This window comes from Myotis myotis, unplaced genomic scaffold, assembly GCF_014108235.1.
Source record: "Myotis myotis isolate mMyoMyo1 unplaced genomic scaffold, mMyoMyo1.p scaffold_m19_p_3, whole genome shotgun sequence".
NCBI classification, from domain to species: Eukaryota; Metazoa; Chordata; class Mammalia; order Chiroptera; family Vespertilionidae; genus Myotis; species Myotis myotis.
This window is the reverse complement of record NW_023416335.1, coordinates 167732550-167748634: the sequence shown is the minus strand read 5'-3', so window position 1 is coordinate 167748634 and position 16085 is coordinate 167732550. Positions and strand designations below refer to the sequence as shown.

The window sequence follows — 16085 nt, the reverse complement described above, 5'->3', positions numbered from 1 at the left end:
TAAGTTATTGCCTACAATCATGCAGCAAAGTTGCAAAATCAGGACTTGAACCCAGGCAGTCCCCTGCATCCATGCCCAGTGCCCTTTGCACCAGACCCTGGTTGAGGTCTGTCATATATTCACTACATCTCTGATCATTTCAATGGCAAGTAACCACCATAATAAACATGTCAATTGGACCCAACCACCTCCAAGCGGGTGGTGTAGTTAGATGACGTGTAGATGTATAATTCTGATTACTTTTATTGCTAGGGCACTACTTATCAGGCACTTCCTGAATTTCCTGAAAGGTCATTTTGTGTTTTATGATAGATAATAAATTATCTTTGTTATAAAATTATAGATAATGGCTTTTAAAAAAATTGGCCATTGTATTGTCAAACCTGACTTTGAATTATGCTTTCATTGTGCACCCATACAAAATTCCATTGACATGTCAATGCCAAAGATTTTTTCATCATATTAGAATAACTAGTTTTCAGTTCTCTAGTCAGCTTTTTAAAAAATGATGTGTGTTTTTTAATTGATTTCCAACAGAAGAGGGGAGAAGGAAAAATAGAAACATCAATGATGAGAGAGAATCATTGATCAGCTAGCTACCTCCTGCATGCCCCACACTAGGGATTGAGCACACAATCCAGGGAATCAGTCTAAGACCTCCTGGTTCATAGGTGGACACTCAACCATGAATCCATGCTGGTGGGCTCTCTAGTCAGCTTTTTAATGAGCAGGTAACATAGAGGTCCCAAATATTTTTATATTTCTAGTGCCCAAATTAAATGAACTAATCACAATGCTATTCAAGGTGGTACATTTCAAAATATTACATTTTAAAAAATGATTTATATAAAGAAAGAAAGAAAATGAACGTTTTTTTCCTTTTTGGAATCCTCCTTCACCCCCCACCTTAATTCTGCCCCTATTTTAATGAAAAGCTACAACAGCGTCACCTTGATTTTGTTTATTTTATTTTTGCTGAGAAATGAACTTTTCAGCTGCATTAGATGACCAGAAACAAGAATACCCAATTTTAACTGGAGCCCTTCAGTAGGGGAAGTATAATTATCATATTAGGTTCATAAATTACTTGTTTCTCGGGACTATATTAGGTCCTGAGAGCAACAGCTGCAGCTTTTTTCTACCTAGATGATGTTTCAATAAAGCTGTTTCTGTTTTTATTCACTCAAATTTACAGTTTCTCCTTTGTGTTGACATTAAGCAGTGAATCTATTAGTTCTCATTACCAGCAGAATAACACTATAAATAGTTTTATATTTTCTCTCACAAATCCTTTCCAGTTGCATGTATGCCTTTAATTTAATAGAATGTCTGGGTAATACATCTTGTTTCTCAACCCTGTCTTTAGGCAAAATGGATACTTTAAGTTTGCCCTTTCATTAAAAAAAAAAAAAAAAAAAAAAAAAAAAAAAAAAGGCAGCTTTGTCCCATCTATTGATCCCAGATACTTAATAGATAAATTGGGCATATAATTATAAAATGATATCAAAATAAAATGCCAAAGTCAATTCACTCTATCCGATTTATAATACTGATTAAAAATATCTGCAGTATTGTAGTATTGTTTCACTGACTTGCTAGTTCTGCTCCCCCCCCCCCAAAAAAAAAACAAACAAAAAACAAGGTATCATAGACACCAAAGATATAATTTTTTCAATATCTAAGTGCTATAAAATGGTTAGGTCTTTTCTTCCGAATGTAAACCAAGCTGCAAAACACCAATTTAAAACACATCCTCATAGCCAGTAGTATAAGCACATTTTAGCAAGTTTAAAAGGCGGTCTGCAAGGATGTAATTATGATGTTGGAAATAACCGGTTGGTTACATTGCAGTTCTCGAAGTGTAACAGACTGTGCCGTAATTGCCGTTGCCCTCCTGGAGTTCTCAGAGGCGAGCACCTCAGTTCTGGCTTTGGTTGCAGCTCTGTAAGGCTTGGCCAGCCTCATGTGTTTCCTGTTTCTGCTTTGGTTCACATGTAGGGGTCCTGCGATGAGCTGAGTTTTTTGGAAAGAATTGGAACCATTTGTTTGTGTTGTCAGTGGTATGAGTTTCGTGGACAAGACTCTTTGAGTGAACCCAAAATCGAATCCAGATATTGAGAGGTTTCTTAGTGCTCTGCCAAACCCAGGTATTGGGTAGCTGAACTGTTAGCTGATATATTGGTTTTGTTAAACAATCACTTAGAGGGGTCTTGTGAATCTACCCTATACATGTCCAGCCTTCTTTTTTGGGCCACTGAAGGGAATTTTTCTGGAACCATAGGAACCCATCCTTTTCTTTTACATAACTTTTAATGGATTTTTAAAAATTAGGTTGCAGCCCTACCCTATTTTGATTCCTTCTATTGCAGGCCCAATCCCTGGGCCAGTTGGGCCTCATGTGGGAGGCAAACAATTGATGTGTCTCTCTCATATCCGTGTGTCTCTATCTCTGTCTCTCCCCCTCCCTTCCACTCTCTCTAAAAAATCAATGGGAAAAAAACACCTTTGGGTAAGGATTAACAACAACAAAAAATTAGATTGCATTGAAAAAAATCACTACAAAAGCAAAATAACATCATATTTCATAAAATTAAAAATAATTTCTTAACATAATTTAATTCTGTGCAGCTGAATGCCACATATTGTTAATGACTGTTTTGGTATTGTGATTTATAATAAGAAATACAGAGCCCCTAAAACCCCAGGAGTTTCTTATGGGATAAGAGCAAAGTGATAAATGTGCCTTTTAGGTTAGAGACGTGATGTTTGCAAAGCCCCTAGATCAGCGGTTCTCAACCTGTGGGTCTCGACCCCTTTGGGGGTCGAACGACCCTTTCACAGGGGTCGCCTAAGACCATCGCAAAACACATATATAATTACATATTGTTTTTGTGATTAATCACTAGGCTTTAATTATGTTCAATTTGTAACAATGAAATTGGGGGTCACCACAACATGAGGAACTGTGTTAAAGGGGTCGCGACCAAAAGGTTGAGAACCACTGGGCTAGGTAAACAAATGTGGGGACTGGTTGCCAGAAGAACCCACCAGGTGATTAGAGGGTTGAAATTTTCAGTCCCATGCCCTGACCTAGATGAGGTTAAATCAGTGGCCAGTGGCCAGTGGCCAGTGACAATCACTCTTGCTTATGTAATGAAGCTCCCTAGAAACCCCGAGGATTGGAGGCTTCAGGTTGGTGCGCGTGTGGAGATGAGGAGTGGCACATTGGCGAGGTCATGGAAACTCCCGCTTCCCACACACATGGCTTAGGTTCCACTTTGTCTGGCTGTTTGTCTGTGTCCTTATGTTACCTTGTTGGGGAGAAATAATTTTTCCTCCACCATACAAAGGGTTTCTTTTGTTGGTCTAATAAATCAATATTTAAAAGATTCATAGGGGAAAAACAAATGTTTAATTTTGTGCATACAGGAACCACATATACATGAGAGGCTTGGAAACAGAAAGGGAACAGGAGGCATAAGTGGAACAAGGTAACTTTGGCTGCGAAGGAACATGTTCTTAATGAAATAAACTTAAATACATATTCTTAAATATTTAAATATGTTTAAATAACAGTGACAAACAGTTAAATACATTTAAATAAATATTCTCACTTATCAACAGGTCCAACCTCTTAGACTAATCAATGACGTGAAAAAGGCAGACTGTTAGAAATTTAAAGAGCCCTAGGGAATATAACTCCCACACCACCAAACAATGCACTGAGTTCTGACCCTCTCTGGAGAGAGCACCAGATGCCACAGGTTAAGGCTCGGTGCCACAAGACTTGCCATATTGAGCCAAGGAGTGGGATGGGACAGGCTTCCGAGGGGAGGAGGGTCATTCACGGGACGATCAGAAGAGCAGCTGTTCAGTGATTAGATATTCGCCCTGCCATACAGATGGGTCATAAAAGTTTATTTCTGGCGATAGCTCTTATTATGGGCAAGGCCCCCAATTTCAGTTCTTCAAGGGAGAGAGAAAAGTTTCTCTTGAGCCCTCAGGGTCTCGATTGCCTTCAGCTCGGAGGAATCCACATGCCATAGTGGTACATCTCGGGGAGGCCTGTTCTGAACTCCTTCAAACCCTGTATAGTAAACTGGTAAATGGAAGGAAATGTTTCTATAATTCTGTGCTCTGCTCTCACAAATGAATCAGTCCCAAGGAGAGGGTGGTGGGAACCTCCGGTTTAGAGCCAGTCAGCCAAAAAGCACAGGTGACAACCTGAACTTTCCATTGGCGAAAGCACACTGCTCATGGTTGTTTTGTTCTCTCAGTATCTTTTAATCTGGAACAAAAACCGTTCATTCATGTCAGGAACTTGCCGATGAGAGTCATATTGTGCACAGTGGCCCACCTGGATCTGGTTCCTTCGTCCTCCTGACACTGTGCTGTCCCCTACACTAATCACACGTGGCCACTGAGCTTTTGAAATGTGGTTCGTCCAAATTGAATGTGTTGTGAGTATAACATTCACATTACATTTCTAAGACTTGGTACCGAAAAAAAAAGGTAAAATAGCCTGCTAGTAATTTTTTATATTGAATACAAATTCAAATGGTAATCTGAACATATATTACCCATAGGTCCTAATACTAAAATTATTTTTATTTGTTTCTTTTCATTTTCTTAATGTATCTAATGGAAAATTTTATTTGCCTCCCAGTATATTTCTACCAGATGGTGCTATTCAACAGTGGTATTCAACAGATTTTGAAACAAAATTGCTCCCCCAGAATCACTTCACATCAGTTCTCTGAGATGTCTTGGAAAAAGAACATGGGTAGATTGAAGTGTTTTTTAGCTAGAGTGTGATAGCATAGTTGCTGTGTCCTTCTAGGTAGGAGCTAACAGATTTTCCATGGTAGTTCTAGCCCAGGGGTCCTCAAACTACGGCCCGTGGGCCACATGCAAATATAAATATGGTAGTTGTTCCCATTTTGTTTTTTTACTTCAAAATAAGATATGTGCAGTGTGCATAGGAATTTGTTCATAGTTGTTTTTTTTTAAACTATAGTCCGGCCCTCCAACGGTCTGAGGGACAGTGAACTGGCCCCCTGTTTAAAAAGTTTGAGGACCCCTGGTTTAGCCTAAAGTGTTTTCAGACCTGATTTCCTCCAAGCCTGGCATTGTCCAATAGAGGAGACAGCTACTGAACATTTTGAGTGTCTTTGACAGCTGAAAGTATTAAATCATATAAACCTATAAGTGTGCCACAAATGCTAAATATAGTTGGTAAGCCAGTGCTGCTGATTTAAAAGCAAAAAGTATGTGAGCTGATGCAACTTCATGCTTCATTTGTTCATGTGTTTGTTTATTTTTAGCGTTGGAAAACTTCGATCAGATGGTTGGCTCCAGTTTTGGAACTCGGGAAAATCAGCCTGATTTCCGATCCCCGGAGTTTGTGAGTATTACTGCTCTGTCTGAAATCTGTACTGGTTAGCCAGAGCTTCCTCACCAACCGGAGGGAAAGGTGTGGCTTTTTCCATGGATTCGTGCCTTCAGTGGCTCTTCACCCGGCACAGGTCTCGCTGGCAGTGCTGTGGTTCTTTGGGGAACAGGTGACTATAGAACTGTAGCGTCTTGGCATCATGCTCTGTTGGTTCGTTCTGCTACGTGTCATTGTCAATGGGAACTCATTCTGCAGCACGATAGCATCACGTTCCCCATCATTCGTTCATACCCTGGTATCAGTTTCTGCTGTTAGTAACTCAGGAAACCAGTCTTTACTGAGCACGTACAAGTCCATTAACCAGTCTGATTCCCATTTTATTCCAAAACCTCCAGTCATACAACCTATATAGGCATATCTTGCGGGGCTAGGATTATTGTAGTGGTTATTCCTACCAAGAGGGGAACTACATGCTTCCACTAAATTAGACTCATTAGAGGCTAGCCATGGTTCCTACCCTTAAGAAATTAAAAATCTTATTAGATGCTACTGTGATTTTATTAATGCCTTGTTAAAAGAAAATTAAGCACATAGGACGCTTTATGCAGAATGTCCTCACTGAATAGGTTTTATATTAGATTCACTTGAGGGAGGGAGTGGGAAGAAGTGTTTCTCTGACTCCTGTACCCTGTTATTCACAGACGTGTAGGAAAGCATGCCAGGACCCACCGCCATGGATTGATTTTTGCCCCCTGCCGCAGGCTTGTCTACCACTTTAGCAATGCAAAAATCTTTTTTGATTTATTTTCAAAGTGTAATATGCAGTCGCCACTCCGACAATTGACAGAGCACCAGGGCAGCATTGTATTATTGATAAAGATGCCCCCCCCCCCCAAAAAAAAGAACTCATTATGTGTTTTTCCTCTCTCGTCTCACTCACTCTTTATGGATCGCCCCCTCGATTCAGCCAGGAGGAAGAGCTCTGGACTGAAAAGAGATCGCACATCAAACTGTACCCACAGTGCCATTGTATTTCAAAGTGTGGGCTCCTGTGGTGTACTAGCAGATTGCCTACTGCGAAAATCACTTGGCTGTAATAGAAAGACATAGTGTTCGATGGCTTCCCTGTTATATTCAATGAGATTTTCAGTGAAGGAAAATTGGGAGTGCTCGCCAGTAGTCCTGCATCTTAAAGGAACAGAGCATTTTTGTGGTGGATCTAACTTCTGCACTTAGAGGCCGGAGTGGAATTGACGCAGGTGTTTCACATTTGAGTCTGATATCAGTACAGGCTCGTGGAGGTGGCCCTCTTTGGTTCTGTTATTTTCGAACTGCTTTTTTTCTGATAACCTGTAAGCGACATATCTAATCTAAAAAAGAGCTCTGTGCAGTCAGGTGGTGGTGTGCTTGGTAAACACATCGAGTTCACACCAATGCCCGGTGTGGAAATAGAAGTATTTTTTCTTAAGAACAGATCTTCGTATATTATGGCGTTGGAGATTGGCATGGCTCAGTGTTGTCTTTGCCACAGACAGTCTACCCTGGGAATTACACTGGGAATCTTCTTTTACCTGCCATGTTAACTGCCCCATGTCCCTTTTTCAGGTGGGAGGACTGGCCAGTCCAAGCTAGAATGACCAGGGCTGGAACTTGGAGATCACAGAATAGACTTACCGCGACTTGTCTTAACAATGAGTCCGAGAACCTCCAAACCGAAAGGAGAGATTTAGGCTCTGTCTTCATATTTTTATTTTTCACTCAAGAATATCCATCATTTCTTTTCACCGCAGTAGAAGAGCTGAAGTTGTTAATCACAGTTTCCTTCTATGTACGGTTGATATCGATGTCTATAGCCTTGCTATTATCTTTCTCTAACTGTGTGTTCGCACCCGTGTTCAGGAAGGCATCTGTGATTTTTCTTGTGCTTTATGGATTTTCACGCATCCGATGCTCACTGCATGCCACATCCCTGTGTGGCCTGTGCATAGCCGCTTCTGTTTTCTCCTCAGCATCACTGTAGGCTGCATACTCCCAGTTCCACAGTAAACATGTATTTCCCCGATGCCGTCTCCATGGTAAAAAACAGGAGGTGTGCAAGGTGCCTGGAGAACAAGTCCTCAAGGGAATCGGGCGTAATATTGAAGGGTAGCCTTTTTTGTAGGCAGAATGTTACAGCATCAGTGAAAATGGGTGGCTCACTGGGCCGTGTAGGCAGGCGGATTGGGCAAACGCCAGGACAGAATCAGGTAAGCTGATCCAACCCCAAATTTAAAATCAGAAACAGGTGATACTGTGACCCTGGGAGCAAACAGAACCCAACAGCAAAGCAAAATTGAAAACAGGGAGAAGACAGAAGAGTAAAAGGAGCTGTGAAGTCAGCATTCTGTTCTCCATCTGGCAGTTTGCTGAGCTGAACCGAAATAAAGCAAGGCACAGACTATGTTTACTCAGGCCTTAGCCTCAAATAGTTCAGATTTTAGAAGGATCAAGAGTCTAGTGTTCTCATACAACGGAGTGTATTTATATGGTTTGGCCAACAGGGAGAATGAAAATGCTTATCATTATTCGTTTCCTTCAGAATTTCCGTTTTTCTTTCCTTTTAAACAAGGCCTCAGAGAGCAGTGCTAGTTGAGTAGCCTTGGTTACCGGCATGATAAGCACATTCAAAGTTTCCGTCGCAGCTCAGGTGTCTATGAAGTGACTAGTCAGGCAGAGCCGTGTTGCCAGGTGGTCTATGTAAATGACTGTAAGTGACGGGTAAACAGATGCTGTTGTGAACCCCCGTGTGGCCTGGAGACAGCAGCCCACTGTGCTCACTTCGTTCACTGCAGAGGTTATCCATTTATGCTTTTGTCACCGGCGTCTCTGTGCTGCTCCTCTCCACTTCCCACCCCACTTTTAGACTGAGGCAAGGTTAGCCAAAGCATGCTGAAATGGAAAGGGGTGACAGAGATGTGGACACAAGGTGTGTGTGTGTTTGCTACTCCAAAGCGTGTGAGGTGCTGGGAACATGTTGAAACTAAACATGGACCCTCTCTGAGGTGAGGTGGACGCGGGAGTGAGGTGGAAAAGACCCGGCTAAATGCTGACCTTACAGAGCGTAACTTGGTGATCTTGCTATGCTGGGAAACCATCTCAATCCAGTGCAGGTTTTTATATAAGCACAATGAAAATCCATTTCATAACCTGCTTTATTAACTTAACATTTTATCCTGAATGTTTCCCTTGCTGTTTTTCCCCAGTTTTACTGAGATTTAATGAATATATAATTGACATGTAGCACTGTGTTCATTTAAGGTATACAGTACCATACTGTGTTTTTTTCCCCTCTAATGTTCCTTTGTGTCAATTAACTATAATTAAATTATAATTTTACAACAGTTAGTTCATGGCGACCTAGTCAAGGACAGAGTGGTATGGCCAGATGCTCTGGAATCAGGTGATTGGTGACCACCGTTTTCGGACATGGACCCCAAACATAGACTAGGTACGTGATGACAGGTCTCAGACACTGGGGAAGGGGACTGGCCAGAGTGAGGCTGGGGATCGGATATCCCTGATAACCTTGTAGAGTTCAGACTTTGAAGCAGAGATGGCAGACCTAGGCTGTCTGTTCAGAACTGAGGATGGAAGCCATCCACATGGCTATGGAGCAGACAGAAGTGGTTCTGCAATATGGTAACATGAAGATAGAGGGCACCTAAGCTCCCCCCAGTGCCTTCAGTTTCAGGTTTGGTTAAGAACAAAGGTGACCTGAGGGTGCAGTCATGGCTGACCTCGCAAACCTCAGGTTTATTCCAAGCCTCAAGGAGTGGAGGGGTTCGTAGGGAGAAGGGTTAAGTAGTGGTCAAGTCTGTTTCTAGAAACCCCATCTCTGTTGGTATGGGCCCAGGAACTTACATAGGCCCGATTGCCTGAGCACACCTGGGTGAAGGATGGGGGCGGGAAGAACTCGGATCTAGCAGTGGGGACTCTGCTTGCAGCAAACTGGAGAGAAACCAGGCTGGGTCAGCAGGAAAACACGTGGAAGGAAAGAGAAGGCTAAGGGATTATGTTTTATGATTTGAGTCTCGCTAATAATATCCCTATTTCAAGCCTTTTCAGACTTAAGATTTATACAGTGGGGCCTTGACTTACGAGTGTCCCGAACTAACAAGTTTTTTGAGATACCAGCTGTCTCTCTGCCGATTTTTTGCACTGAGTTGATAGAGTAATTTGAGTTAACGAGCTCGGTCTTGGAACGAATTAAACTCCTAAGTCAAGGCCCCACTGTATTTAAGTCTCCTGGCTTTTTGGAGGCAGGAAGAGTCTTATCACCTTTTATCTCATGCTGTTAGTGATGTTTTCCTTTGTTTAGCTTCTACCAAATTTAGAGTAAATAATGAGTGTGGGTTGGCAAAAGAATATTAGGATTACAATAGGATGAACCAGGGAAGATGATGAGAAACCAGGATTTAGAGAGACTTACCTAGAAAAATAGACTCAGGAAAATGAGGAATAAAGTGAAGTAGGTATACTGTATGTCCCCTTCGTTCAGCACTCACGATTATACAGAGAGAAGGTCTGAAGAGTATCTCATTGTGTAACTGGCTCCCTTTTTGAGGGAAGATACTACTTTCTAGAAAATACTGCTGATTCCCTGAAATTCAAATTTGATTCTCTTTCACTAGATGAAAATATATGTGATCCCCGAGAAAGAGTTAAAATAATAATTCATTTAACAAATAATGTATTTGGAGTCTACTATTTTAGGCACTGTAGTGAACAAACAAAATATCCCTGTACGTGTGGGACTTACATTTTGGTGGGAGAAACAATAAATTAAATTCATAAAATACACAAAATAAGTAAAATACATCACATGCCAAATCGTGGTAAATCCTAAAGGGAAATAAAGTAAGGATTGTGTGTGTACATTGAGGGGGAAGGGTTACAGTTTTAAATAGTGTTCAGGGCACATCCCACTGCAAAGGTGGCAAGTGAAAAGACCTGAAAGTAGGAGCGCATACTATTTGGAAATCTAGAGGAAGCACAGTTCAGGCAGAAGGAAGAGCTTAGACAAAGGTCTTGCGGTGGGAGTTTGTGATGATTGAGGAAATGGGAGGAAGCCAATTTGATTGGAGTAGAGAGAAGGATGATGAGAATAGTAGACAGTGGGGACTTTATAGGCCATTCTAAACACTTTGGCTTTACCCTGACTGTGGTGGGAAGTTACTGGAGGATAACGGGGGCATTCTGAGTAGAGGAGAGAGTTGAACTGAGCTGTGGTTTAAAGGGATCACTTTGACTGTGGTGAGTGTAGACTGTGGAGTAATAAGAGCAGAAGCATGGAGACCTGTTGGACTTTTTAGGAATCCAAGTGAGAGATGATGGTGGCTTGGTCCTGAGTATTAATGATGGCAGTAATGAGACATATGCTCATTCTTGGTGTGTTTTAAAGTTAGAACCAAGAGGATTTGTTGACAGATCTGATGTGAGGTATGCAAGAAAGAGCAGTCAAGGATGACTAAGGTTTTTGACCTGGAAGACTACAGAGGAGCAGTTGGGGGGAAAAGTGTGCAGTGGAAGATTACATTTCCGTTTTGTATCTGTAAAGTTTGAGACATCCAGGTAGAGAAGTTGATATACAATTGGATATATGAGTCAGGAATTAGAGAGGGGTCTAGCTAGAGAGGTGAGGTGTCAGCACACAAATGGTGTTTAAATGTGTGGGGCTGAATGACAGCATCAAAGGAAAGAGGGAGATAAAGTTAAGAAGAGACCCTGGAGTGAGCCCTGGGGTCCAGTGTTTATAGATCAGGGAGATGAGGAAGAATCAGCAGAGGAGACGGAGAAGGAAAAGTCAGTGGGGTAGGAGGCAAGCAAGGAGAGTCCTGGAAGCCAATGAAGAAAGTACAAATAGGAGGGGGTGACCAAATACTGCTGGTGAGGATGAGTGATTGGATGTAGCAACGTGGAGCTGACCTTGACTAGAAGTCTTAGCTGAGTGGTGGGATCCAAAACTCATTAGAGAGAATTAAAAATGGAATGGAGGAAGAGGAATTGGATACAGGGAGTTTAGAGAACACTTTCCACAAGATTTTGCTGAACAAGATGACAGAGAATGGAGGTATTTATCTGGAAGGGGATTAGGATGAAAAGTTTTTTAATTAGTTCGTTTTAAGATGGCAGGAATTACATTTTGTAAAATAATTGAAATAATTCTGTAAGGACAGAAAATCTGGCACTGCAGAGTAAAAGGGAAGAATTCCTGGAATGCCCTCTTGAGAGAGGACAGGAAGGGGATGGAATGTGGTCCATAAGTGGAGGCCTCTCCCCATAGCTAAAGAGATGGTTCATTTTAAAGCCACTATGAGGCCTCAGGTGGGAGGAATCACTTTGTTAGACTGGCTAGTAGGAACTTATTGAACTTTTTCTCTTGATTGCTTTTTATTTACCAGTAAAATGGGAAGCAAGGCATTCGCTAAGATTGAGAAAGGAAAAGAGAAAAGAAAGGAGAAGAGAAAAGAAAGGGGAAGATATGAGATAGAGTGAATACCCTGGGAAATGTGATATAATTGCTGGGTGGTGCTATGAGCCCATTTGAAGTGGGCATGATGATTTGTATGCTTTTTCCATTCCAGTCCAGCTTTGGGGAGCAAGCATGAGATAAGCAAATAGTGTGATTTAACTTATTTTGGGGTTTCACCAGGTCAGTTCAGTGAAGCAAGACAAGACTAAGAGAGTTACCAGATGTTTGCAAGAGAGTATGGGACCAGGGATAAGAGGAGGTGAGGCAATAGGGTCAATAGATTTAGATTTAGATCAATAAATTTAGTGGGGTTTGATCATGTTTGGAGTTGGGGTATTGGGGGAAAAGTGAATTGGAATAATAAAAGGCAATAGTTGGAGAGTCAGATGTTTATAATTGAGGGAGGAGTTACAGTAACAAGTACAGACAAAGTCTGGGGTTTGAATATTGGAACGAATGGCTGAGGCAGGGTGGAGTTGCAAGAACAGGGTGTTGGGAGGATCACATATGTGGAAATGAAAATCCTCAAGAGTTATGCCAGGCGTAATGTATTTAAAAAGTAACAGTGAGCCAAAGCTTAAATTTCCAAGGAATAAGGGGCAGTGACTCGGGTCTGCAGATGGCTGCAAAAGGAAATGACCAGAGAGGAGGAGGAATTTGGGAGAATGACAGGATGGCAGCCAAGAAGCAGATGAAGTGTTGATAGTTTCGGGTGTTGTGTAGGGATTCAGTGATATCACGATTGCTCAGCCTCAGCACCACTGAAACTCTGGGCTGGATTTCTCTTCGTCGTGGGGAGCTCTCCAGTGCATTGTAGGATGTTTAGCAGCATTCCTGGCCTCTGCCCACAAGATGCAAAGGACCCTCTCCTCAGTTGTGACAACCAAATGTTGCCAGACATTGCTAAATGTCCCAGGGAGGTAAAACCATTCCCATTTGAGAACCACTGAGTTAGATAAATGCAGAAAGGGTGTTGAGGTCACTGGTGACCTTATAAAGAGCAATTTCTAGGGAGTGTTGGGGACTCGTGGGACCTCTGAGGATTATGGAATGAGCAGGAGAAAAGAAAATAGAAAATATTGACCTATCGTTCAAGGAGTTTGACTATGAAGGTCTGTGGAATGGTTTGAAGGATGATTATGAAGGATGAGGGAGATATAACTGGAGGAGAATATGAGAGTCAAGGTTGATTTCCTTCTGACAGATGCAGAAACTTGAACAAGTTTTAAAGGATTGAAGAAGGATCCATGCAAGAGGAACAACTGAATCTAGAGAGGAGTAGCTTTGAAAGGGCTGTGGAATGTTTGCAGAGCGCAGTGGAGAAATAAGCACTAGATAGGAGGAGCAGTGTCTCCTAAGGGCCAGGAAGGAGGGAGAAGGTTGATGCTATTTGTCTGCGGATTTGATGGAGAGAAGGTGAGGGAATTCCCATCCTACAGCTTCAATTTTCAGCTGCTGAGAGCGTAGAGAACACTGGGAGGAGAGGGAGGAATTGATGCTCTGAAGTAGTTGTGGAGAGCAGAGACCAGGCTGACCTGGAAAAACCTAGAAAAAGTTCTAGGGCTTCTGGGCTGTGGTGAGGGCCTGTGTGGGGCCAGGGAGCCTGAATTTACAGAGTTACCCAAATGCCCTGCTGTGGTTTCTCCACTATCACTCAGTCGGTGAGGAAGCAAGAGGCTTCAGCCAGAGTTGGAGCTGTGCTAAATGGACATGGTGGCCTGGCTGGTGTGGCTCAGTGGTTGAGCATTGACCCGTGCACCAGGAGGCCGCAGGTTCAGTTCCCCATCAAGTCAGGGTGCATGCCTGGGTTGTGGGCTCAATCCCCAGTGGTGGGGTGTGGAGAAGGCGGCCCATCAATGTTTCTCTCTCATCGATGTTTCTATCTCTTTCTCCTTCTCCCTCCCTCCCTCTCTAAAAGTCAATAAAAAAAAATTCAAAAAATGGATATGGTGGAAAAAGTGTTACTGAGGTGATGAGCTGGGAAATGGAACCTTAAAAAAGGAAGGGAGGGAAGAAAAAGGATTTGCAGATTGATGAGAAAAGATCCCCAGCTCAAGTAGTCACTGAAATGAGAAGCAATGTTAGTTGTGGTCAACAAGAGGGATTCTTGAATAAGTGACTTTGGAAAGAGAATTTTTCAAGTGATGACAAGGTCCACAGTGGGACTCTGGCAGTTCATGAAAGGGAGACGATCATTAATAATAAGAAGTCAATTGACTGAGGTGCCAACGTATATGGGCCATGCCTGTGGATGCGGATGTCCGGGTCTGATGGAAGACTCAGAATGTGAGCCAGGGCCAGATTTCCAGTGAATCAGGAGCAGCCGCTGAGAGGAGATGATAGACTCTAGGGAACTCTAGGAGTATATTCTGTTAGCATGGACCTAAACATTTTTCCCCCAAGAGCATTGGGAGTAATGGTCTGCCAGTGACCCAGGGAATGAGCAACCCTACTTCCTTGGTCTGGTGAGAGAAGAATCAGAACCAGCTGCCCACCGATCTGCAGGTTTTGTTTCAAGATGGTCAGTCAGGTTTGTTTCAAAATGGATTCAATGGAATCTTCTTCTTTTTTTCTCTCTCTAGAAATCCAGACCTCAGTTTGGTTATTTCTAGTCTAAGTAGCCCTGCAGTAAGTAACTCAGTGCTGGGGCTATTGAACGAGATTACAGTTGATTTTATGGTCAGTCCACGGCCTTTCTGGCTAATCCCAGGAACCCATCATAAATCACAAGGTCTGCCTCAAGCTCCCAGATTTTCAGGATCTGGGAGACGGGCTAAAAGGAGGACTCTTCCATTCAGGCACTTCTAACAGAGAAATAGGGCGGTTTGCCTTATAGCTTTTGGCACTAAGTTCAGCAAACTAAAAAAGAAAAGAAACTCTACTGCAAAAGGAAGCCAAACAAAGGAACATTATTTTGGCAAAAAGGACTGTTAGGAGAGAAATGAGGTCAAAGATAAACTAGCTAGTAAGAATGGCTCAATTGGCCCATTTGCTAGGAGAAGACTTCACATGGCATTTCCCCGTTGAGAGCTTTTTGTGCATTCAAGAGCAAAGGTAATGGAATGTGTGCTATTCCTGAGTATGGAGGAAAGGGGACCTACTCATTTGCTTTATGTGGATGATTCAGAAGCTACATTTGTTAGGATTAGGGGGTAGGAGCAAAAGCAGGCAGTCCAACACGCACAGATCTGGGTCAGAAATTTCTTTCTGAGTCACTTCGTTGGAATGCAGAATCATTTTCCCAGAGAAACAGTCATAAATGGTGATTATGCTTTTAGGCCCTGCCAGGAAGACCCACTGAAGCCAATTTTACTCAGAGCTAACACACTATCATTCTGTACTAATGGTTTTTTGGAACACCCCCATCTTTTCCATTTTGACTAACAAAAGTGAGTAAAACTCAAGTCTAGAGTGAGTGAGTGAGTTGAGGTTTGTTTTAAAAAAAATGCTTAACATGGTAGAGATTGATTGATTTTTTTTTTTTACTTTTTTTTTTTATTATTGCTTAAAGTATTACAAAGGGTATTACATATGTGTCCTTTTTTTTTTTTTGATTTTGAGTTATGTTAGACCCTGAAGAGGCAGCAAAGGGTCGAAACTTGAGGAAGACAGTTTAGTGCAGTGGTTCTCAACCTGTGAGTCGCGACCCCTTTGGTGGTCAAACAACCCTTTCACAGGGGTCGCCTAAGACCATCCTGCAGATCAGATATTTATATTACGATTCATAACAGTAGCAACATTACAGTTATGAAGTAGCAACGAAAATAATTTTATGGTTGGGTCACAACATGAGGAACTGTATTTAAAGGGCCAGAAGGTTGAGAACCACTGGTTTAGTGGTACAAAAGGACAGAGAAGAGAGCTCATCTACTCCTGTATTACTTCTGTCTTTTCTGCTAATGAAGGTGAACTTTAGATTGAACGGTACGAGCCCCAGGGAAGGGCTGCAGAAGCCCTTTCTGCGTGAGACTACTTTAGAAAGAAATATAATTTTTCCAATGAGTTTAAATTTCCTGACTAGAAAAATTATCTTTCAACTAGGGTATTAAAAGAGCTTGTAGATTTGCTCATGGAATCACAATTAGTAATCTCAAGGCGATAAGGAGAACAAGACACGTTCTAAGAATAGTAAAGGGACATTTGTGACAGTTTTCACAAGGGGGTGAGGTTAGGGTGGAAGTT

The 16085-nt window shown here is 42.1% G+C and overlaps 1 protein-coding gene across 7 annotated transcripts in view; it reads left to right on the top strand.

Moving 5' to 3' along the window:
* Positions 1 to 16085, top strand: part of ANO6 (anoctamin 6) — a 192175-nt gene that overhangs the window by 80062 nt on the left and 96028 nt on the right. For 4 of the 7 annotated variants that reach the window (XM_036300887.1, XM_036300888.1, XM_036300890.1 and 1 more), the window contains one exon: positions 5325 to 5404. The exons of 1 other annotated variant lie outside the window; for it this stretch is intronic. In XM_036300887.1, coding sequence (XP_036156780.1) covers positions 5325 to 5404 — 80 coding nt within the window. Of the gene's footprint in view, positions 1 to 3429; positions 3492 to 4762; positions 4784 to 5324; positions 5405 to 16085 lie in introns of those variants that run through there. 2 more of the 7 variants (XM_036300889.1, XM_036300886.1) reach the window with 2 other exon arrangements.